A 26247-nucleotide genomic window follows, 5' to 3' on the forward strand; every position below is an offset into this window, starting at 1 on the left:
GTATTATGTGTTTGATGTCGTTATGCAATGTCAGAAAAAAAAAGAGAGAGAGCCCTGACTGTGCATTGTGGCTGGTTACAGAAAGGCTTTTATTATAATTATAAGTGATAATAAATCGGTTTTATAAAAAGAAATTTAACCAATTTGTCAAAAAAGATGTTTTGGGACAGAACAGAAAATAAATTAAGTATAAATTGAGAAAATTGACAGCTGACGTAGACTTAACAACAGTCCTTTGTGTTCTGGACATTGCAGGAAGTGTGGACTGCAGTGAGCCTCACTGATTACTGATATCAACCTAAATGATCCACTTTTCTTGAGTGAGGTTGGAGTTTTGACCAAACGCCAAAAATGTAGATATGCATTAAAGATTGGTGGTAAAACTAAAATGTACAGTTTTGAATATAGATTTGTCCAGTGGTGTAGTCTAATTTTTTTGTAGTGAGTATACTGTGATCCCCTCCCCCAGCCTCATACGCACCCATCCTAGAGCGACACCCCATAGGCACTACCACACTCACTAATGCATAAAATATGCATCTACATGTAATTGAGAACATTATTAAAGACTGCTTATGTGTTATCAACATTCCAATTTATTATAAGCAACAAAAGACAGTCAGCTGATAAAACCTGTGCTCCAGGTCCCATATTCATAACACATTTAAGGCTAAATGTAATCAGACAGTTGGCAGCACCCATTGACTTTCACAGTAGGAAAATATATAGACTATGAAAGTCAGAGTGTGCTGCCAACTATCTGATTACCAACATTTTTCAAAATATTATCTTTTGTGTTAAACAGAAGAAAGAAACTCATACAGTTTTGGAACAAATTGAGGGTGAGGAAATAACACAATTTTCATTTTTGGGTGAACTTTATACCTTTAAAAGCTACATTTAGCCTTAAATGTTATATGAATAAGGACCCGGAGCACAGGTTTTACCAGCTGTCAGTTTCCAAAGTGTTCCAAAGTGTAAACAGTTTCCAGAGTGAACAATAAACATTTGTTCAGTTTTATCACCAACACTCTTTCATTGCAGAATATTATGAACTGAATGAACTGGTAGTTTACAAAGCTTTCCAAATACATTTCTACTCGGGCTGTGGGTGAAATGTCACCCGAAGCTGCTGTAGCTTTAGGCGCAGGCTTCCGAAAACACTCTGAGTGTAGTTTGGGACTGCTTTCGTTTCAGATCTTCTCTTACATTAATTAGTTAATTTCAAATTTGCGCCACAAAACACCGCCAAGCAACTGATTTTCCTCCTTGGTAGGTGACGTCAGATCAGGTCACAGGCCACGGAAGCCCCAATGGCCCAAAAACTTTAGTGATTCGCAATCGCAACCACAGTTTGTGTTCGCAACACAGACGGGGTGAATTTATGAATGAAAGTTCTGTCACAAAACGATATTGTTACGTATCCTCACGCTTTCTAAGTGGGTATACGGAAATCCTTGGCATTTCCTAGTGGGTATACGGCGTATACCTGCGTATCACGTAGACTACACCACTGGATTTGTCCCATTTATTAAATATGGCTTTTTCCAAACATTATAGAGGGCTCTTATGTACTATATTCTAGTAAAACTAATAATTATTACTGCTTAGAATTTGCATACGATATATTTTTGCATTTTACCTGAATAATAAGTAGTAAGAAGTCTAATTTTACTAGTCACAACTCATATTAAAGACACCTATTTGTATAATTTATGTATAATTAAATTCGAATTTTCTATTTTAATCGATTTTAAACAGATAGTTGGTATATTCTTTTGGTTGTATATGAAGGCTCATCTTTATAGTTATGCTTACTGTCGCCTTTTGGACATTGTCTGCATATTTGAGTTATTATTCTTAGAAGGAAAGAAAAAAGTATAAAGACTTTTAACGTATCAATAGAACAGCGCTATTTCCAAACGGAAACGCATCATAGCATTGAGTGCAGGTTACCGCTGCTGTTCACAACGCGCATGCGCAAATCGCAGACCTAGCAGCGCGGTGTGTTACTTGTAACTTGCTGGTCGTGTGTGAGAGATGGCATACACAGCTAAAATTGGGCCCTCGATTTTGAGTAGCGATCTTTCCCAGCTGGGGAGAGAATGTGAACGGATGATGGAGTGCGGCGCTGACTATTTACACCTGGACGTCATGGACGGGTGAGCTGTAATAGTTTGTCATCTTTCATAACAGTGCTTTTTAACCCCGTGATGATTTTTCAGCTGGGTGTAGTTCAGTTCAGCTGGGTGTAGTTCAATTCAGCTGGGTGTAGTTCAGTTCAGCTCGGTGTAGTTCAGTTCAGCTCGGTGTAGTTCAGCTCAGTGTAGTGTAGTGTAGCTCAGCTGGGTGTAGTGTGTAGTTCAGCTCAGCTGGGTGTAGTGTGTAGTTCAGCTCAGCTGGGTGTAGTGTGTAGTTCAGCTCAGCTGGGTGTAGTGTGTAGTTCAGCTCAGCTGGGTGTAGTGTGTAGTTCAGCTCAGCTCAGCTCAGCTCAGCTGGGTGTAGTGTGTAGTTCAGCTCAGCTCAGCTCAGCTCAGCTGGGTGTAGTGTGTAGTTCAGCTCAGCTCAGCTCAGCTCAGCTGGGTGTAGTGTGTAGTTCAGCTCAGCTCAGCTCAGCTGGGTGTAGTGTGTAGTTCAGCTCAGCTCAGCTCAGCTGGGTGTAGTGTGTAGTTCAGCTCAGCTGGGTGTAGTGTGTAGTTCAGCTCAGCTGGGTGTAGTGTGTAGTTCAGCTCAGCTGGGTGTAGTGTGTAGTTCAGCTCAGCTCAGCTGGGTGTAGTGTGTAGTTCAGCTCAGCTCAGCTGGGTGTAGTGTGTAGTTCAGCTCAGCTCAGCTGGGTGTAGTGTGTAGTTCAGCTCAGCTCAGCTGGGTGTAGTGTGTAGTTCAGCTCAGCTCAGCTGGGTGTAGTGTGGTGTAGCTCAGCTCAGCTGGGTGTAGTGTGGTGTGGTGTAGCTCAGCTCAGCTGGGTGTAGTGTGGTGTGGTGTAGCTCAGCTCAGCTGGGTGTAGTGTGGTGTGGTGTAGCTCAGCTCAGCTGGGTGTAGTGTGGTGTGGTGTAGCTCAGCTCAGCTGGGTGTAGTGTGGTGTAGTTCAGCTCAGCTCAGCTGGGTGTAGTGTGGTGTAGTTCAGCTCAGCTCAGCTGGGTGTAGTGTGGTGTAGTTCAGCTCAGCTCAGCTGGGTGTAGTGTGGTGTAGTTCAGCTCAGCTCAGCTGGGTGTAGTGTGGTGTAGTTCAGCTCAGCTCAGCTGGGTGTAGTGTGGTGTAGTTCAGCTCAGCTCAGCTGGGTGTAGTGTGGTGTAGTTCAGCTCAGCTCAGCTGGGTGTAGTGTGGTGTAGTTCAGCTCAGCTCAGCTGGGTGTAGTGTGGTGTAGTTCAGCTCAGCTCAGCTGGGTGTAGTGTGGTGTAGTTCAGCTCAGCTCAGCTGGGTGTAGTGTGGTGTAGTTCAGCTCAGCTCAGCTGGGTGTAGTTCAGCTCAGCTCAGCTGGGTGTAGTTCAGCTCAGCTCAGCTGGGTGTAGTTCAGCTCAGCTCAGCTGGGTGTAGTTCAGCTCAGCTCAGCTGGGTGTAGTTCAGCTCAGCTCAGCTGGGTGTAGTTCAGCTCAGCTCAGCTGGGTGTAGTTCAGCTCAGCTCAGCTGGGTGTAGTTCAGCTCAGCTCAGCTGGGTGTAGTGTGGTGTAGTTCAGCTCAGCTCAGCTGGGTGTAGTGTAGTGTGGTGTAGTTCAGCTCAGCTCGGTGCTGTTCAGCTCGGTGTGGTTCAGTTCAGCTCGGTTCAGCTCAGTGTAGTTCAGCTCAGTTCATACATAACGCGAGCAAGTTAAAAGCTTGGTGTGGTTCAGCTCAGCTGGTGAGGTTCAGCTCAGTTCATACATAATGCAAGCAAGTTATAAGCTTGGTGTGGTTCATCTCGGTGAGGTTCAGCTCATATATGTATATGTATATATGTATGTGTGTGTGTGTGTGTGAAGAGTGTAAAGACACCAATAACAGGGTTATTGACCAATATATTCAAAATTCAACTTTTGTAAAACTCAGTTAAGGACAAATGAAGTAAAATGGCATTACAAAAAGGTTCGAGATGATCCCAATATCTTAAAATAACTATGAGTTAAATCAACACCAAAATACATGTAAATATAAAATAAAAAATACAATAAACAGATTAAGTTTCTGCAAAAATCTCTTATCTACATACTAGATAGGCTCTGTGATTCACTTATTCCTCTTCTCCTTGACATATATTATCAGGTGGAAAAAACCTTTTAATCTACATAAAACCCTTTGGTATATCATTTAAACATTGTTGTGTGTTTTTATTAGTCCATTATTTAATTTTATTTATTGCCATTTAAGAATGTGCTATTTAACCCAAACCACAATTGTTTGATAAAATATTTCATAATTTTGAAAATAATTTCTTTCTGAAGATACTGTATCTACTGCATGATTTAAGCCATTTTAATGCCTGTTTTGTTGTAAATCTTATCTATATATGCATTGCAAATAATATATTGTACAGTATTTTATGGTGGTATATTGTAATATACTACTGCATAGTATATCAATTATGAAAATGATATACAGTAAACTTACCAAATACCCTTAGATCGCTTTTTCTGAGATTTATTTGGGCTCAAAATAAATTAGGACTTCAGCAAAGAAGTAAATAATCTAACAAGCAATTCTCCAACCTATCTGAAGGCATTTTGTTCCGAACATCACGTTTGGCCATCCGATGGTAGAATGCCTCCGGAAAGCTGTGGGTCCAAATCCTTTCTTTGGTAAGTTGTAGTTTGAGCATTAATCATTCAATTCTGTTGTGAAGTGTTGCAGTCAGTGTTAGTCAGATGTTGCAAATAGAGACCTCACTGATATTGACACATCCACCTTCCTGCAAACAAAATGTATGCTTTTGGTATTCTCTTGTTTTGTCCAGTGCTGTTAAAAGTGTTATTTCAATAAATGTGATAAAGCAACTGAAGTATGAAATGCATACAATAGCCATTATAATCAGGTAAACTAATCATATACAGTGGATATAAAATGTTTGTTAAAATGACAGGTTTTTGTAATGTGAAAAATGTATAATAGCCTGATGGCAAAAATGTGCACACCCTAAAAATACCACCTAGTTGAAGCACCTTTGGGACATTCTTGGCTTAGCAATATTTTGCGATTATATTTTCCCAGTTGTTTGGAGAAGAAGCCTGAGCCGTGTTGCTGCCGCTACCTATGAGCTGAATTTAGCCACTGAAACCACTTTTGAATAGCAAAGCTCTTCGAAATTTACTGAGATTACCAGGGAGTATTTATACAAAAGAAAGATTATAGGTAATATTCAGTGTTCTATATTGGTAAACAAAAGGGGTCAGCAGAAAAAGATGTGGTGATTTACACTGCTACTGATGATTTGATAAGTTCAGTACAAAGTGTATGTGCTTTGTGCAGAACAAAACATAAAGAAGGTCTAAGCCAAAGTAAAGGATATTGGTCATAAACAAATGTTATCCCGCAGTCAGCGCTGGGCAGAGTGTGCCATGATATATTCAGAATACATCATTACCATTATTCCTTTCAAAAGAGTTCTAACTCTGTGAGATCAGTTGGCCACCTTACAACTGGGCCCTCCTATAAATTTCCGATTGCAATTAGATATGAACCATTTCCAAATCCTTGATCTTGTTTTAGTGAAGCCATTCTTTTGTTTATGAGGAGGTTTGCGTCGGGTCATCAGGGTTTCAGTATGAGCACTGCATCTGCCATAGATGCACAGATTTCAAATCAACTAGTTTTACTAACCAAATCAACTAGTTTTACTAGCTTTATTGCCAAGTATGATTGTGCATACAAGGAATTTGTTTTAGAATCATACGCTTCCAGTACACAGAGACAACGAGAATACAAAAAAATACACATGTAAAAAATGTAAAAATAACTAAATAAATTGTATGTACAATTTATTTATTTATTTACAAGTTGTGCTATAGATGGTAAAATAGAATGAGATGTAGGATGGAGATGGTGGTAAATAAATGTAAGGTTATTGTACATTGTTATTGCATAATGGTGGGAACATTTAACTGTTAATAAGGTAGATTGCCTGCGAAAGAAACTGTTCTTCTGTCTGGTTGTGCTGGTATTTGGAGCTCTGTATCGCTGGCTAGATAGTAAAAGTTCAAAAAGTGGATGACTTGTATCATCTCCACTGTTTTGAGCGTATTAAACTCCAAGTTGTTGTGACTGCACCATACAGCCAGCTCTGTTGATGAAAATAAAAAATTATGAAAAGATGAAAATGTTCTTACATTGTTTAATATTGCTGAAGTCTGTTTTTACACAACACAAAAACTGACATTTTTAAAAGGGTGCATGAACTTTCCATATTTATTGTAAATGTGTGCACACCATTTTATAATGGGGCAAGTGACTGTGCTCAGAATTAATCTTGTTCAAAATTAATCATCTTGGACATTATCAATGAAGTGATTTTGATAAGCATAAAAACAGTCAGCTGCTTTTGTAGGATTTTTTTGAAAATCTGACCGCTGAAACCATGAACTGCCAAGAGCTTAGGAAGCATGAATCGGATCTCGGTGTTGAAAGATATCAGAAGAGGGGCGCACAATTTTTTCCAAAATATTAGATGTACCATGGAAGGCTGTGAAGGCCATCAACAAGTGGAGAAAATAGGATACCACCCTGAAAGACCAGAACAACACTCCAAATTAATGAAGGGACAACAAGAAAATTTACCAGAGAGACTGCCAAGAGACCTAAAACAACATTAAAGAAGGTGCAGTAATATCTGGAAAGTACTGGTCATTCCCTGCATGTGATGACAATTTTTCCTCCTTTTTGCATTTTACACAAACTGAAGTCCACTCCTAATCAGCTTTCGTTTCAAAGTACTCACACCTACGTACTTGACACATACCAACCAAAAAGTTTCTTTCATTATTGCAGAGTTTAAGCTCGATTTGTCTGCAGGCTAAATCTCCAGTAATGAAGGCCAGTCAGCAATCAGTGGCTATAAGGATCAGGATACATGATGGATCTACTGGAATTGTTCTTATCTTTGACTGTATAGAGAAGTCAAAAATAGAGGATCTCTATGCCTTTTGTAAAGTTTTAAAAAAACAAACAATAAAAATTCTACCCTTGTTGGGTAAATTTTATCAAAGGTACTAATATTTTTGCACTGATTTTCCAGGTTCTTACTTCAGTCTTTACAGTGTTGCATAAAAAGATTATTCGTATCAAATGTCATGTGGCACACAATCTTATTATGACAGATCTGTATTTGCAGCAGCCTGCATATTCATTATGCATGATTATTTCCCTTTAGAAGACACACAATACTGAATAAATTGACCATTACTTGAAGCCTGAGTATTACTCTGCTCTACTTTACTGAGTATTACTTCATTTATTCACAAATTCTTAATCTGAAAAGAAGAAACCAACAGTGTATCATGTATACAAAACTGTTAATTTATTATCTTGGAGTGCATCAGGTATCAACAGTGTGTAAATGAAAACTGGTAAATTGAGGAAAAAAATTATTTGGTCCCTTGCTAATTTCATATGTTTTCCCACTGATAAAGTTACGTATCCTAAAATAAGGAAATAATCCCTGTTCAAAAGAGACTTTCAGAAAAACACATTTCAAAAAAGTTATAAATTGATTCGCATTTTAATAAGTGAAATAAGTATTAGATCCCTATCAATTGGCAACATTTCATTATATAGGTACTGAGATTAGTGGCATTGCTAGTGCTCCTAATCTAAACTTGTTACTTTATATATGTATATATGACACCTATCCAAAGAAGCTATCATTCAATCAGATTCCAAACTCTCCACCATGGCAAAGACCAAAGAGCTGTCCAAGGACATCAGGGACATGATTGTAGACCTACACAAGGCTGGAATGGGCTACAAGCCCATCCCCAATCAACTTGGTAAGAAGGTGACAACAGATTGTGCAATTATTCACAAATGGAAGAAAAAACAATATGTCAGTCTGGGGCTCCATGCAACATCTAACCTCGTGGAGTTTCAATGACCATGAGCATGGTAAGGAATCAACACAGAACTATACAGAAGGATCTTGTCAATGATCTCAAGGCAGCTGGGACCATAGTCATCAAGAAAACAATTGGTAACACACCTGAAACCCTGCAGCACCTGCAATGTCACCCTGCTTAAGAAAGCACATGTACATGCACTTGTGACGTTTTCCAATGAACATCTAAATGATTCAGAGGAGAACTGGGTTAAAGTGTTGAGGTCAGATGAGACCAAAATAGAGCTCTTTGGCATCAAATCAAGTTGCCGTGCTTGGAGAAGATGGAACTGTCAGACATGGAGGTGCAAACATGCTTTGGGGATGTTTTTCTGCTAAGGGGACAGGACAACTTTGGCACATTTAAAGGGATGATGGATGGGGCTAAGTCTGTGGAGGGAGCTGAAGGTTTGAGTTGCCAATGTTAGATTACTTGGAGAGGATCTGCAAAGAGGTGTGTTACAAAATCCCTCCTGATATGTGTGCAAACCTGATGACCAACTACAAGAAATGTCTGACCTCTGTGATTGCGAACAAGGGTCTTGCCTCGTACTAAGTATTAAGTCATGACCAAGTACTAAGTAATGTTTTGCAAGGGGGCCAAATACTTATTTCACTCAGTAATCAGTTTGTATATATATTTTAAATATGTTTTCTGGATTTATTTTGTTATTCTGTCTCTTACTGTTAAAATAGTGATCAGTTCTTTGTCAGTGGGAAAACAAACAAAATCAGGGGATCAGATGTTTTTTCCCTAACTGTATATATTCTGCAAGATGATAAGTAAAAATACAACTGTGAACATTAATTTTAAGTGTACTTGATTTTTCAATATAATGTAAGAGAGCGCCTAAGCTGAGACAGACAGACCTGCCAACCATTCTCAGGTTTGCATATGAGTGTCACGTTTAAAAATTGTAGTATTATGTACGAGTTATTGCTCTAATATAAGAGCAGTCCCTGTTAACTCTAACAAATTAGACAAAGGTTAAATTAATACACTATGTGAATTGTAAGAGATTGGGGCATATTTAAAAAGAATAATCTGAGTGTGGGGAGAATTTTTGACTTTTAAACTGGGTCATTGTATTTGTAGTAGCAGTATTTGTCATATAGGGCCTTTTTACACCTGGTCACTTCATGTGTTTTCTCTGATCCGATAGCTATCTGATTTGTTAAAACGGTTCCATTTACATTAGGCCACATAAATGCGTCTTGGCGAATCGGATAATGATCCGATCCTTCTGCTCCTGCCCAAAATGCAATTATATTTTACCTCATTTCCGGGGTAATTGAAATGGAACACGCTTTGGTTTTCAGAATGCAATCAAAAAGAAGACGAAAAAACTTATGGTTATGCTACAAAAAACAGCATTCACTGTTTGCTGCATTTTCACTGGCGGCAGCAGTGCATTTTAAGACCCAGCAAGACACCTGAAATTAGAATTTAGACCTGGTCTTTTTACGATCGCATAGCTATCTGATCTCAGAAAACGCATGAAGTGACCAGGTGTTAGCCCCATAAACACTATGTAACCAATTGCTCTTATGTGCCCTTCCTGCTCAACAAAGAGTTAAAGCCGATTTTTTTTTATTTTATTTGTTTACTGCGGAACCATTTAAATTCAACTATCTAGTGAATATTTGTCCTGTTGGAGACTGGTTTAAATTTCTACCAGTCTTTTTTCAAGGGAAAGATTGAATGATTTATGCAGTATTTTAAAATGGGGGACTGAGAAACAGGACAAATAGATTAATCAAAGTAGAAGAAAACCAAAAACCATCAGCTGAATCAGATTTGAACTCAAGCTAACCTGAGAATGGTTGTTTACCAACATTATCTCTGTTCAGTCTGATAGCGCTTGAGCGAAATTGCTGAGAATAATGGACAAAAATATCAGCTTCTGGAAAAGCAAAGCTGACACATTCTGTCAATTGGAGTTTAGCATCTGATAAATTCCAGCGAACTGATATGACAGTTGTAAGGGTCACTCACAACAATGTTTTTTAGTATTGCTTTCTTTCTAAATGTACAGTGTTAATTATGTCTGTACTTTTGAGAGTCACAAACAGCTGGAACCAAATTCCTTGTGTGTGTAAACACACTTGGCCAATAAACCTGATTCTGATTCTTTTTTTCCCTTCATTTCCCTCTTGCTAATCCTGATGCAGTATATTAATCAGACAACAAAACATGTATGTAAAGTTTGTAAAATTGTGTGTAAAATTAAAGCGTAAATGTGGCTTGAAGACATATGATGAGGTAACTGCTTTTCTTGGTGCAAACTGTGCATCATGCGTATACAGTGGATTCAGAAAGTATTCAGACCCCTGCCTGATACTGAAATTTATTTTCTTCTCTTTAATGTACACTCAGTACCCCATAATGACTAAGTGAAAACAGAATTCTAGAAATGTATTTAAATTTATTAAAAAGGAAAAAATGAAATATCACATGTATATAAGTATTCAGTACTTAGATGAAGCACCTTTGGCATCAATTACAGCCTCGAGTCTTTTGGGTATGATGCTACAAGCTTTGCACACTTGGATTGGGGGATTTTCTGCCATTGTTCGTTGCAAATCCTCTCAAGCTCGGTCGGGTTGGATGATGACCATCAGTGGACAGCCATTTTTTTAGCTCTCTCCAGAGATGTTCAAAAGGGTTCAAATCAAGCAATGGCTGAGCCACTCTAGGGCATTCAAAGAGTTGTCCCTGGGCTACTCCTGTGTTGTCTTGGCTGTGTGCTTAGGGTCATTGCCATGTTGGAATTGAAACCTTCGTGCCAGAGGTCCTGAGGATTTTATTGAGGATATCTCTTTACCTTGCTCCCTTCAGCTTTCCCTCAACCCTGACCAATATCCCAGACCCAATCCCAATACTTTCCAAGTCCATGGTATGTGGTGCAGTGCATCTTCTGGCCATCAGGTGAATGCTGATTGGTTGCCACAAAAGTTTTTGATTTGCATACGTGAAAATGTTGTGATGGAATACTGACCTGTCTTTTGCAGGATTTATTACATTTTTTTTCAAATGCAGCCTGAGTTTTGTCAACACATTTTTAAATATAATCAGTAAAATATTCCCTTATAACATCCAGTACTTTTATTCTATGTGTTAGGAATGTGCTCCCCTTTTAATGTAGGTGCTACCTGCATAAAAGATCACACAAAAAAATCAATTGCAGTAGATTTGCATAAAGGAAATGGGGAGTTTACACTTGTCTGCTCACTCATTTTACTCGTGCTTTTATGCTTCCCAATGTACATTTTACTGTGCACCCTCTTGGATTTCTTGGACAAATAAGTAGTAGTTGTACCCTTCTCATTTCTTTTGCAAATATACAATTTAAATATAAAATTCTGTGATAGCTTATCACAGAACTATACACTGCTTTGTTCACGACATAAGATTGCAAGTAATAAAATTCATCTAGTGCGGGCATCACCAAATGCATCACCGAATTAAAATTCTAATATCATATTAAGCATCTCCTTATTATAATCTAATATTATAAGATTATATAAGCTCTTTGATATTAATAAAAAGATAAATATTAGCACTTTTATTCAAAAGATTCTGAATGTTTTACATTACTTGAAATATAGGCCCTAAGTTCAGGCTGCACAAAGCTGTGTTTGCACTTTTTATTTATTTTATTCAGAAGAAATTCAGTGTCTGTTGTCTGTTACTTGATATGTAGTAAAGACAACTACAGTATTGTTTTCCATACCATACAAGTTCAGACTTTAAACACTTGAAATTTAACAATAAATTATATGGAAATGTATCTGCGTTATTGATCTTATTAACATGAGGGTACACTATTTTAAGTGACAATATAAGATTCGGACCTATGGTGGGAGGAAATTTTAGTAACTGGACCTCTTTAAATTTTAATTGAATACCCCTGATCTAGTGTGTACTATTAGTTTAATCATTTGAAAGACATTATAATGTCCACATTTGCATAAAATGAAATATCTTTTTTTCCCCCCAGACATGCATATGATGGTTTCCAGACCAGAACAATGGGTGAAACCAATGGCAGCAGCAGGAGCCAACCAGTACACATTTCATTTGGAGGCCTCTACGAATCCTGGAAACCTCATCAAGGAAATACGTGAGAGTGGCATGAAGGTTTGGTCGTTTTTTAATATATATTTATATATAAAGTACTGAAATGGAACTAGATACCAGTGAGCAAAGCGCTTTTGTGCTTATCTGGCCCAAAGTTTTCATCACTTTTTTTAATACATACAGAGACATGTATAAAATGCCCTGTGAAAGTGGGAACTCTATTTAATGGCCAAGGGCCCCAGTTTCTACTGCTGCTTTAATTGAATGCTTTCCATGGGTTGGTATCAGGGTGAACTGTGTAACATTTTGGTTGAACTCTTCTAAATATACTTTTGTTAACCACTGACCTGCTGACCATGCAGAATTTCACAGAAGGGAATCTGCTAAGCAATCCTTTCTAAGCCCAATAGTACAGTACAGTTTGGATCAGACTTTGCTCTGATATGCCATTCCATTAGGAGCTTCTCCTCCTTATTTTAGGTAGGTTGATTTGCTTGATCCTTGACTTACAGTTGAGTAAAAGTTGGATTTTTTTTTGTTCTAAGTGATAACATTGGTGATTGCTGGCAATCATTTTGTAAGAATTTATAGTCAAAAAGCTAATCAGACAAGTGTCACCGGCTGCTAAACAAAAATGCAGTCTTGCATCATCTTAGTGAATTATTAGCAGAGTAGCAAATCATGGAAGTAATCAGTTGTTTAGGGAGCTTGTTGTGCAGAGTCAACAAATATAAATTAAGTATTTATATTTGCTATATATTTAATTTCCAGGGTTCTTGAATTATAAATATAATGCTTAAATATCAAAATGTATTGCATTAAGCTATAAACATGATAAGGTGGTCTGCTCAGTATGCACATTTGCACAGTATGCACAAGGTGTGGACCCATTTTCTTCACTGATTTTTTCTGTCTCACTGATTACAAGTGAGACACTGATAATCATGGGGGCATGTGTTAGCTTAGTGGTTAAGGCATTGGACTACTGATCGGAAGGTAATGAGTTCAAATCCCAGGTTTAGCAAGCTGCCACTGCTGGGCCCCTGAGCAAGGCCCATATCCCTCCATTGCTCAGTTGTATATATTCAAATAAAATGTAAGTCACTCTGGATAAGGGTGTCTGCTAAATGCCAGAAATGTAAGTGCACTTGGTCTGCAGTATACAATATCAAAATTTTGTTTTAAATTCTATTAAAAAAACAACTCTCTTTCTTCCAGTGGTTGTTATATATTACCAAGGGTGCAGTAATCACCAATGCAACAAAGTCTAACCATAACTGTAGTTCTTTACTACTGGTTTTGCCTGCCAGTCACAAATCTCTAAAATGGCTTCGTGGTATTAACCCTTATAATATATGTACATACAGTTGTGCTCAAAAGTCTGCATACCTTGGAAGAATTTGCAAGATGTGTACCTTTTTTCTTTTTTTTAAGAAAATGAGTGAGAAGGCAAAACAAGTTTATTTTATTTCTTATACGACTCAAGTTAATATGTAAGCCATGACAAAATGGCACAGTCATCAAACAAAACAAAACAAAAAAGAAAATAAGGAAATAATCCCTGTTCAAAAGTTTGCATACTTTTAGTTCTTAAAATTATGTATTGACCTCTTTAGCATCAATGATGGCATGCAGTCTTTTGAAATAAATGTGCACGAGGTCTTTAATTCTCAGGTGGTATGCCTCCAGTTGCAGTAAATACTTAGCCAATAGTGCACACACTGCATGTCTGAGATCTCCCCAAAGAGGGTCAATGATATTGAGGTCCAGGAGACTGTTATGGTTGCTCCAGAACCTTTAACTTTTTCTGTTGTAGCCATTGGAGGGTCAACCTTGCCTTGCACTTTGGATCATTGATGGAAATTTGATAACATGCTGCATTCATCTTGCCATCAATGTTTGCTAACTTCCCTGTGCCACTGTAGCTCACACAGCCCCAAAACAAACAACTATGTGATAATTAATAACGTCACATGACCTTAAATAAGAGAGAAATCTTTTGCATGATCAGTCACATTTTCCAAATAAATGGCAATGTTTAACAATTTCTTTCAGGGTATGCAACCTTTTGAGAACAACTGTATACCTGTGCCCATGTTAGCCACAGATTATTGTTCATGACTGACAGGAGTGTGGTCTTCTGTTCTTGTATTTCATCCACCCAAATGTTGAATGTAATTGCTCTAACATTGCTCTAATATTACATACAGTTTTAAAGAGTTCTTATATGACTCACAGTAGCCTTCCTTGCTTCTTATGTCTGTCACTATAATATATATATATATATATATATATATATATATATATATATATATATATATATATATATATATATATATATATATATATATATATGCACAAACACACATACAAATGTGTGAGATTAATGCATTACCAAATAGGGAATGTAGAAATAGGAAATTGCCTAAGAAACCATAAGTTCCCTTTTCATGTTCTGTGCTTATTTGTGATAATTGCAGACATAATAAATACATAATCCTTCCATTGTCCTGAAATACAGAGCAACCTCAATTATGTCATATTTGGTTTGCATTTTCCCCAATTGTAGGTACAGCTAAAACTAAAAATACGGGAAAACACCCTGTGACCATTAAACAGGGTCCTAAAGGACATTGGTTGTTTAATGTTCACATATACTGTATAGCCAGAATCAGATTTGAACATGAGAGTATAATATAGAGCAGATTAAAGCAGGGTGGAAAATACTCCATGTAATGAGGGAATATTCTACTGTTTACACAATGATGGTAATAATTATATATAATGTATTAACTTGTGCTTCATTTTTCCATTAAGGAAATCGAAAAAACGATGTGGAATTGTTTATACCACTGATTTAGTACTAAAGGTGAGGTAAATTTCCTACAAAGAGACTAAAAATGTCTTATTGCAACAGTTCAAAGATAGAATCACAAGACACACTGTTACATAAACTGCAACAGTATGACAAAAATGGCCATTTTAAAAACATGTTTACAGATCTTTCACTTATAGTCTGTTGTTTAGCATAGTATACATACAAACAATGATTTGTACATACCGTACATACCTTTAAATGTGCTTCTCGGGAAATTGGTTTCCTTTTCATGCTACAGTCTTTCTCAATAGATGATGCAAACGAATGCATTAGAAATTTCTGAGGATATCCACATCTAAATTTTGTATAGCTGACTTCCACTGTCTGACTGCCAGACTAAAAGTTACTGATCGAAGGCTCTGGCTATGCATGAAAAATATAGTATTTCTTTTTAAAAACTGTAGACAGAACGCTGGAGTTGATGATACAAGTAGAAGGTAAACATAGTTATGTATGTGAAGCACTAGCTTAATAATTTAAGGAAGCCTGTTTCATTTAGCCTAATTATGGTATTGTGTATACCACTTATTTAGTACAGGCTACTGATTTGGCAACAGGTCGTTACAAACATTGTCAGGTTACAAAAAAATGTAAATTCCCTAGTTTAAAAAAAGTGCACTATTATTAATACCTCCTTGCTCAGATAAAGGTCAAGGTTGAGAGTGTTAAGTGGTTTTAAAGGTCTAGGTCTTATTATCAGACTCATTACATCTGAATTAGGGCTGCATGATTTGGGGAAAATGTCATATTGCGATTATTGAGGTCAATATTGCGATTGCGATATGCGATTGTGATATAATAAACAAATGGTATCATGAGTCAACTTGCTTGGTTCTCAAGGAAAATGCACACACAGATTACTGATAATGCTGAAATTTGTATTTCTAGACTGAAACTAGCAACAACAACAAACAAATGCAAAACATTTTCAAATTAAAATATAAAATAACATTAATGCTGATTAATGAAAAGCCTAAGATCAAAATGTGTGTGTGTGTGTGTGTGTGTGTGTGTATGTGTGTGTATATATATATAATATATATATATATATATATATTACATACACACAAAGTAAATTACCAACTTAAATGCAAGTTATACATGGTATTGCACACACCTTTATTGATCATATTTGGAGCAATATTACATGTAATTATTAAACTTGATTCCCTTGCATATACATTTGCTTTTAAGCCTAATTATTAATTTTGATTATGATGTGATTGTGATAGGGGAGTTTTTTCTGTCACCACTTTTGAATAAGAAACAATATCAAGGCTATAAAACTTGTCAAAACTCCGCGAATCACAAAAGTATCAATGAGAAGTTGAGAACACTCGTTTAAACAGTGCATACACCCGAACTTACCGCACATCACATGTTTTAATTTATTGATGCTGCTTTTAATCGTAATGTAAAGACCGGTCATCGGGACATAAACTGTCATGTACAATAAAAGCACCTGCGCAGCGACAGGAAATATCATTTAACACAAAAAGCCGCCTAGACGGTGGACTTGCGCTCAGGACTTTTTTTTTTGAGCGGCGTGTGGACGAATTTTTTCTACGCACACACTAGATAACAGACCGCTGGCAACTATAACACACCGTTGAAATGTAAAATGGAGCGTTGCCATGGACACACATGGTTATAACTGTAGAGACGGAGCGCACTATGTTCTTTAGCGGAAGCAATACAATTAGGTGTATACAAACAGGCGTATGAGACCTGTAACGAGCAACAGCGCGAACTCGTTCTGAATATTTTAAAGGCGTAACAGCTGATGAAAAACCTGAGACAATTGTAGACGAAAATGACTTTTTATTTTATACAAAACATTTTCGTCTCGTCTTTTTTCGTCAACAATAATCCATGTTAATTTAGTCTTAGGCAGCATTTTGGACAGTGATGCAGTCTTGTCATCGTCTCGTCTTATGAAAAAAGGTTGTTGAACATATTTCGTCTCGTCTGACGAAATTAACACTACATATAGTAGTACACAGAGGTAGCATTTTTTCTGGCCACCAGTTTAGTGTCCGTCTGCTCGGCATCCATCTTCACCCGTTCCGCGCTGCACACCGGAAAAAGTCACATGACCATACGTGCCACTGCCTAACACTAGAAGGCCCAGAGATTTGTAACCCTCCTTTAGCCAAGTGGATGCTAACTGGCTAATCTTTTGGCTATCATTAGCATCAATTCATGTGTAAATATGGTCATTACCTGAGCAATCTGCAGGGGGGTTGGGTGTGTGTGTGTGAATGGTTGCTGGTGGCCTGTTTGTATGTGTGTGGGAGGGAGGGCTGCTAATTCCTTTTGTGCTGAGGTCCTGGTCTACATATCACCGTTGATGAACAGCTTTTCCCGTCAAAGACTTGCTGCTGTTTCCTGTAGTATATTGCAACTAAACCTGACAAGTTTGGGATCAAGTTTTGGGTGGCTTGCAACCTAAAATCCAAGTACATTTGTAATGTCCTCCCATATCTTGGTCCCAGTGGAGAGAGACTGTCTGAAAATGTAGTGATGAGGCTGATGGAACCATTCCTAGACAAGGGCAGAAATGTTACCACAGACAATTTCTTCACATCGCTGTCACCTGCGCATAAACTTCTTAGCCGGAAAACCACCATCCTCGGCACAGTCAACAAGATTCTCCGGGAAATCCCTCAATCCGCTAGACACACAGATCGCAATGAATTCACCACTCAGGTTTGTTGCAGGTCTTTTGTGGTTCTATGTTTGTGTTTCTAATTTTTAGAATCAACACTGCCTAGTGTGTCATTGTGTGTAAAAGTGCTATGAAAATAACAATTTATCTTATTTATTAGGTGTTTTCAACCACTGCTGCTACGCTGACGGCGTATGCGCCCAAACGGAAGAAGACCGTCTACATTCTTAGCAGCATGCACAGCGTGATTCAGACTGATAATACCACCAAAAGGAAGCCAAACACTGTCACCCTTTACAACACCTCAAAGTGCGGCGTGGATGTGATGGACCAGATGGTGCGGGAGTACACTGTCCGCACAGGGACACGGCGCTGGCCAGTTGCCGTGTTCTATAACATGATTGACATGGCAGCACTGAATGCACATGTGCTGTATCAAGCATGCACCAGAAGGCAGGAAAGACGGGTGGACTTCCTGGTGGAGCTTGCAAGAGAGTTGGCTAACTCTCATATGTGTGCGAAGAAGGCAAGAAAAGAACAATTGCTTCGGACACAACCCTCCACACCTAGCCCTGGAAAAAGAGCCATGTGTCAGGTCAAACACCAATGCAAGAACAATCATGCCACTGTGCGATGTGTTCACTGCTACAGATACACATGTGGTAAATGCAGACGGGAGATACCATGGCAGTGCCAGGATTGTGAGTGATTGCTGGAATGTACTCACTCACTTTTTAATATTATTTGTAAATATGTATACAAATGGTTGGTTTCTTTATTTTATTTTGTACTATTTTTATCAATAAATCTCAGCAACAAAGGAAAAAAAAACGTGTGTTGATTTCTCCCTAAGAAAAGTTTCCTTGAAGTGGCTCAGCATGGCCCCACATTGTTTACATAACAAAAGCAACTGTTCACAGCTGATTAAGGATATTAGCCTAAAGCCTTCCAGCCCATCGGCTGTCCTGCGGGTTTTATAGGTAGAAAAGCCAAATGGCTGCTCTCTGGGACTTCTAGTGCTAAACTGAAACTCACTAGTTTAGCGGATAGCGGATAGCGGTGTAGTGGATGAAATCGGCAAACAGCTTTCAGAGAGAATGGGTTGTCATGTCCACACGACAATCCATTTACAGTTTTTTCTGATTGCTTAAGCACATTTTTTATAACTATTGGCTAATTTTGCAAAACTCTACACACAAATAAGAAAACCTTTCATCCAATTATCAAAACATTGTAGTTCTCTTGCAAAAGCGAACACAGCTAGATAAACTCTTCACACCTTCATAAAAATTGTGTTTTTATATCAAACATTAAACACAAGCCATCATCTACTAAGCACACTGTGCCAACTACACACTGATGGTATGAATACAAAACACATCTGGCTTTTGCTTTCTCTGTGTACAGATGTCAAATTGAGGTCATACTTTTGTCATAGTGTCCTGTAAACATACAAGGATCCAAACTTCAAGTATTGTTGTTTATTCACACTCATCAAAACCAAGACAAAGTCAGAACACAAAATAGTAATTTCACCAAAAAAAACAACAATCATCAGCCTACATCATGTCGTCTTTCTGGGTCCGGCCACAAAATTTCGTCCACATCGCATGTGATATCCTCCAGTCCAAGGCACCAGGGAAAATATCTCCTTGAATGCCATATCCAGGCCTCACATGATGCCTGATCAATATCTCCACATGCCTCCTCCATTGCCTGTAAAAGGGCTACCTGTTGATGAGGATGACGGTCGTACACTTTCCAGCGGCAGGCAGAGAAGAACTCCTCGATGGGATTTATGAATGGAGAGTATGGAGGGAGGTTGAGTGCCATGAAGAATGGGTGGTCTGTAAACCAGTTGCGGACCAAAGCAGCCCTATGGAAACTAACATTGTCCCATATGATGACATAGTGGGTATGCTCTGGTCTCTGAACAGTGAGCATGTCATGTAAGGTGTCCAGGAATGCAATAATGTGTGCAGTGTTGTATGGGCCTATGGTTGCATGATGGTGAACAACACCATTGTGGCTTAAAGCTGCACACATGGTTATGTTACCACCACGTTGTCCTGGGACATCGATGATGGCACGGTGTCCAATAATGTTCCTGCCACGTCTCCTGGTTTTACTGAGGTTAAAAAAGGCCTCATCTACAAAAAGTAACTCATGTCCCATGGCATCTGCTTCTAGTTCCATCACTCTCTGGACAAGACAAAACAAATGCAACACATCAGGCCCACTACAGTATGCACTTCCAAATTCAGAACCAATGACACTATAGCTTACATGCACATAGTCATATCGCAGTTGCTTTACACGTTCTGTGTTTCTCTCAAAAGGAACTCTGTAAATTTGCGTCTTTCTTATTCTGTGGCGCGCAAGTACACGACTTAGTGCAGAAATGCTTACACCGTGTATATTTTGAAAGATGGTGTCATTATCAATTATGCGCTGCTGTATTTCACGCAGTCTTATTGCATTATTGGCAATCACCATGTTCACTATATGGGTCTCTTGCTCTGGAGTGAACATTCTTCCTCTGCCCCCAGCATCTGGATGTCTAGCAATTCTGTAAAGTAACAGTTTCAGTATTTTTGCATGTATGGTACTGTTGTGTTTCTCATTAGAGTATGACAGGGCCACAAAGCCGATTCTCATTTCGAAATGTCCTAATGATGCTTGCCACAGTGTAGTGGCTCAAATTAGGCTGAACACGTTGGCCAGCTTCCCTCCGGGTCATCCCATGGTTGATGACATGGTCCACTATTGTAGCTCTGATGTCATCAGTTATTCCATTTCTTACTCTTCTACCCTTCCTCTTTCCCCTCGTCCTCTTCTTGCTCCTCCTTGTCCTCTTCCTCTAACTTCCTCTAACCTTCTTTCTTCTTCAACTCCATGTCCTCTTCCTCCTACTTCTACACCTCCACGTCCTCTTCCTCCTCCTCTTCCTCCTACTTCTTCACCTCCGCCTCCTCTTCCTCATCTTCCTCCTCTTTCTTTACCTCCACGTCCTCTTCCTCCTCTTTCTTCACCTCCATGTCCTCTCCCTCGGCCTCCTCTGATTCTCACTCTTACTGCTCCTTTCATCGTACTCCACACAGACAGCTTACCTGTGGCTTATTTACAGTGAGGAAAATAAGTATTTGAACACCCTGCTATTTTGCAAGTTCTCCCACTTGGAAATCATGGAGGGGTCCGAAATTGTCATTGTAGGCGCATGTCCACTGTGAGAGGCATAATCTAAAAAAAAAAAATCCAGAAATCACAATATATGATTTTTTAACTATTTATTTGTATGATACAGCTGCAAATAAGTATTTGAACACCTGTCTATCAGCTAGAATTCTGACCCTCAAAGACCTGTTAGTCTGCCTTTAAAATGTCCACCTCCACTCCATTTATTATCCTAAAGTAGAAGCCCCTGTTTGAGGTCATTAGCTGCATAAAAACACCTGTCCACCCCATACAATCGGTAAGAATCCAACTACTAACATGGCCAAGACCAAAGAGCTGTCCAAAGACACTAGAGACACAATTGTACACCTCCACAAGGCTGGAAAGGGCTATGGGGAAATTGCCAAGCAGCTTGGTCCACTGTTGGAGCAATCATTAGAAAATGGAAGAAGCTAAACATGACTGTCAATCTCCCTCGGACTGTGGCTCCATGCAAGATCTCACCTCGTGGGGTCTCAATGATCCTAAGAAAGATGAGAAATCAGCCCAGAACTACACGGGAGGAGCTGGTCAATGACCTGAAAAGAGCTGGGACCACCGTTTCCAAGGTTACTGTTGGTTATACACTAAGATGTCATGGTTTGAAATCGTGCATGGCACAGAAGGTTCCCCCGCTTAAACCAGCACATGTCCAGGCCCGTCTTAAGTTTGCCAATGACCATTTGAATGATCCAGAGGAGTCATGGGAGAAAGTCATGTGGTCAGATGAGACCAAAATAGAAGTTTTTGGTCATAATTCGAATAAAAGTGTGTGGAGGAAGAAGAATGATGAGTACCATCCCAAGAACACCATCCCTACTGTGAAGCATGGGGGTGGTAGCATCATGCTTTGGGGGTGTTTTTCTGCACATGGGACAGGGCGTCTGCACTGTATTAAGGAGACGATGACCGGAGCCATGTATTGCGAGATTTTGGGGAACAACATCCTTCCCTCAGTTAGAGCATTGAAGATGGGTCGAAGCTGGGTCTTCCAACATGACAATGACACGAAGCACACAGCCAGGATAACCAAGGAGTGGCTCTGTAAGAAGCATATCAAGGTTCTGCCGTAACCTAGCCAGTCTCCAGACCTAAACCCAATAGAGAATCTTTGGAGGGAGCTCAAACTCTGTGTTTCTCAGCAACAGGCCAGAAATCTGACTGATCTAGAGAAGATCTGTGTAGAGGAGTGGGCCAAAATCCCTCCTGCAGTGTGTGCAACCCTGGTGAAAAACTACAGGAAACGTTTGACCTCTGTAATTGCAAACAAAGGCTACTGTACCAAATATTAACATTGATTTTCTCAGGTGTTCAAATACTTATTTGCAGCTGTATCATACAAATAAATAGTTAAAAAAAAATCATACATTGTGATTTCTGGATTTTTTTTTTTAGATTATGTCTCTCACAGTGGACATGCACCTACCATGACAATTTCAGACTCCTCCATGATTTCTAAGTGGGAGAACTTGCAAAATGGCAGGGTGTTCAAATACTTATTTTCCTCACTGTATAGTGCTTAGGCTGATTGCAAAGTGAACTAATTATCGTTTTAGATAATTAGTTCACTTTGCAATCAGCCTAAGCACTATACAGTGAGGAAAATAAGTTTTCACATGTGAAAGTGTGCCAGACAGTTGGCAAAATAGTGTTAATGATAGCCATACATGTGTATAATTTTGCTAGGAGTGTGTTGGAAATTTGGTAATTGAGTGTAAGCAGTGAGTTGTGTTTAAAGTTCTGCAAAAAGAGTGTTGTGCAGTGAATTGTGCCTACAGTTTCGCAAAGTGTGTGTTACAAAATTGCAAACTGACTGCAAAGCAGTGTTTGTGTTTTTAGTTATATGATTAATCGTGCAGCACTAATCTGAATTTATCTTTCTTGCCAAATGTAACAAGTCTGTAGTCTTTGAGTCTCTCATGCCAACAACCCTACCGTGCTTAAAGTTACAGAGATCACACTTTTTATGATGTTTGATGTGAAGAACAACTGAAGCCAATGCTCTGTGATTGCATTTTTTATTTATTTTTTGCTGTGACCACATGATTAGATTATTGAATATGTGTACAGGTGAGCAGGTGTACAGCTGTTCCTATTAATGTGGATGGTGAGTGTACATATGAGCGAGAGAAAGAGGGAAAGACTTGTTTTTTTGTTTGTTTTTTTCTTCTACAAACTCTGGCCTTCCTTGTTTTAAGCATTTAAGTTTTTATGGCTGTAGCATTCCTATGTGGCAATAAATAAAACACCTTTTGCAGGTTGGTCTGGCTATTAAACCTGGAACCACAGTTGACGAATTAGCACCATGGGCAGGGCAAATTGACATGGCCCTTGTTATGACTGTGGAGCCGGGATTTGGAGGGCAGAAGTTTATGGAGGACATGATGCCAAAGGTGTGTGCACACTTTTTTCTATCAATTACAATTACACTGAATACAGGGCATATAGGGCATTTCTTTCTTTCTTTTACAAGCACATTGGGTTGGAATGCTCTATATAAAAAGCTATAGATATTTGATTGAATTATTCGTGGACTGAAGGATTCTGCAGTGATTGTGAGCTATATTTGATTTCATTGTTCCATACCTTGCTCTTCCAAATTCATAAAAAACGAAGTGTAAATTAAGTAAACCATTCTTATTTTACGTATGGTCCAACAAAAAAAAATCTTTTGACAAATTCTCACAGAACACTTTCCATTCCATATATATTCCCCCTTTATTGTTATAATCTCCACTGTTCTGGGAAGGATTTCCACTAGATCAGCAGTGTCCAATCTTATCCACAAAGGGCTGGTGTGGGTGCAGGTTTTCGTTCCAACCAAGCAGAAGCCACATCTGATTCCACCTGTTTAATCAGTTGTTCTTGGCTTTTAGCAGACTCTGTTGTGGCTTCTGCTTGGTTGGAATGAAAACCTGCACCCACACCAGCCCTTTCCGGATAAGATTGGACACCGCTGCACTAGATGTTTGAGCATTAAATTTCAGCAAGCTCTGAAATTAAATTGAAACTATATGAAGATAAGAACTGGTGTCAGCTAAATCACAGTACTCTGGAATGAACACTGGCAAACTGAGTAAAAATAAAGTAATTAAAAATGTTGAACATCTTTAACATACATGTTCATCCTCAACAGAAATACTGGAATGTCAAGATCAATTCTTTAGTTTTTGTTATATACTGAAAATAATGATTTTCTGTTAATTCATGTCTAGATATATTAAACAAATTAACAGAAAAGTCTTAAAGTGATCTTAAACTAATGAATGTTATATACTGTATCCCTTGCTTTCTTGAAATAACTGTGTCAAGCCAGAGATCCATTTACAACAGACTGTCACATCCATTTCTGATTGTTTTCACGGCTTGTAGTAGCCTAACTTCTTTAAGTTGTTGTGTGTTTCAAGGGGTTTCTTGCTTTAGTCTCCTCTTCAGGAGTTTACTTGCTGCTCAGTCCAAAATGCTGTTCAGTCCATTTCGCATGTTATTCCTAACGCTTGTGCAAAGGCTCTGGCTTTTTCAACCTGTAAATTGTTTAAACTGTCTAAGAGGGCACATTTGGGCAACAAACAAGAAAGGCATCATGTTCTTGGTTGTTAAACTTGAGATGTAATGATCATGAAACAAAAGCTGAATTTTTAGCAATCTATTGTTTCGTGTCATATGTCAGCAAAAAAGAAAAAGAAAAACAATTGGCCTTGTAATTCCAATCAATTCCAAGAGGGCTGTCTATTCTATATAATATTATTCCATTCCCCTCAGGTGAGTTGGCTAAGAAGTCAGTTCCCTTCCCTAGATATTGAGGTAGATGGAGGAGTTGGACCAGACACTATTCATCGATGTGCTGAGGTAAATTATGATGAATATTTTGCCATAATATGAATCTCACACAAGAAAATTATCTAATGAAATACCTATAAGTTTTGCTTAGCATTTGGAAGTAGCAACTTTACTTGTTAACTTTACTGTTAGTGTGACTTCTCACCATAGACCTGTTGCCACTGAGGATAACTTTTGCAACATACTGTACCTCTAATTTCACAGCTGACATGTGTGATGTGTATGTTTCGGTCAAAAACCAATACGCTTGCTATGTTTCTCTTTATTATCGGCTGTAAGTTATATACTGCTGAACTTAACAGAATCTTAACCCTGTATGTTCTGAAAATGTCTCCATTGACCACTTGTTTCTAAATAAGTTATAAATTATGATTTAATTTTAAATGGACTATTATTTCCTGATTGTAATTGCAGTTCACTTTTTAATTGAGTGATACTTCTAAAAGTAGTTTTAAATATCTGCCAGTAGACATATGGTTTATATTTGCACATTATATACCAGTGAAAGAAAATTAAAACTAAGATCACAGGCCTGGGCTGATATAATTTCTCGCTGTGCTAGACACTAGTAGGTCTTGTTGACATGCTCTATGGAAGTGGCAGGCTAACTAATTATTCATAATTTTTTTGTTTTGGTTAACTGTCATTAGTCAGAATTTTATTGTTTAGATGTAAAACAGTAATGTGTTAAACGCACTATATGAGAATGTTTTAGATAGAATAAATACAAACAATAATAATAATAAAAACATAAATAGAAAACACAAATATCTTGAGACCACTGATCGAGCAGGAGCCACATCAGAATGCTAAAGTTATACAGGCAATCTATCACATGACTAGATCATCTTTGATGACCACCAGTTATTATTGAACACTCAACCTTGTATTCTTTTGTTATTCTGAAACTTGGTCAGAAAGTGCAATATTGAGATACGATTTGGCTGAAGTTCTGTTGTTCTAGCTTTAACCTTTGATCCCTGCTTTTTCTTTTTCAGGCAGGTGCTAACATGATTGTGTCAGGCAGTGCTGTAGTGAGCAGTGTGGACCCTCGATCTGTAATTGCCCTTCTCAAAGATGTTGTACTGGAAGCCATTCAGAAACGATCTCTAGACCGCTAATAATGCCAGCTGGGTTTTTTCCCTAGCTTTCTTTGAATGAGTGTAAGCGAATTGAGCTTGTTGATTGCCTTGGATGTCAAGAGATTTGTCTTTTGAAAAAACCAACAGAGCCTTTATGAACTTATAGTTAATGCTTGCCTCACTAGCAATATTGTTCTTTAAGTCTTTGTTTTATAATGGTAGATGAGCACCCCTAGAACAAACTGCTCTACTGTTATACCACTAAATATAAATTTTTAAATATTTAGGAATACAATAGCCATTAATTAGCTTGCACATTCCATTTATTTTTCCTTTAAGAAAATGTGAAACCAAATTAATGTAAATAAAAGCTAAGGTACACGATTGTGTATATAAGTGCTTTTTTTAAAACCGGATAGTTCATCAGTTGCC

At 38.3% G+C, this 26247-nt stretch overlaps 2 protein-coding genes across 3 annotated transcripts; both read left to right on the plus strand.

Moving 5' to 3' along the window:
• The first annotated feature begins 1955 nt into the window (after nucleotides 1-1955).
• Nucleotides 1956-26196, plus strand: rpe (ribulose-5-phosphate-3-epimerase). Of its 2 annotated transcripts, XM_027152368.2 has the most exons (6): nucleotides 1956-2162; nucleotides 4690-4769; nucleotides 12055-12194; nucleotides 23152-23286; nucleotides 24656-24742; nucleotides 25732-26196. In XM_027152368.2, exons 1-6 carry the CDS (start codon nucleotides 2041-2043, stop codon nucleotides 25852-25854), a joined length of 687 nt encoding a protein of 228 aa, XP_027008169.1. In that variant the 5' UTR covers nucleotides 1956-2040; the 3' UTR covers nucleotides 25855-26196. The 2 variants fall into 2 exon arrangements, with proteins under 2 accessions (XP_027008169.1, XP_027008170.1); XM_027152369.2 differs by lacking the exon at nucleotides 4690-4769 and having other exon boundaries at nucleotides 2025-2162.
• LOC113646226 lies at nucleotides 17004-18494 on the plus strand. The gene is made up of 2 exons (XM_027152367.2): nucleotides 17004-17721; nucleotides 17841-18494. Exons 1-2 carry the CDS (start codon nucleotides 17536-17538, stop codon nucleotides 18387-18389), a joined length of 735 nt encoding a protein of 244 aa, XP_027008168.1. The 5' UTR covers nucleotides 17004-17535; the 3' UTR covers nucleotides 18390-18494.
• Nucleotides 26197-26247: the final 51 nt, after the last annotated feature.

Source organism: Tachysurus fulvidraco, chromosome 6 (genome assembly GCF_022655615.1).
Source record: "Tachysurus fulvidraco isolate hzauxx_2018 chromosome 6, HZAU_PFXX_2.0, whole genome shotgun sequence".
Classification (NCBI taxonomy): Eukaryota; Metazoa; Chordata; class Actinopteri; order Siluriformes; family Bagridae; genus Tachysurus; species Tachysurus fulvidraco.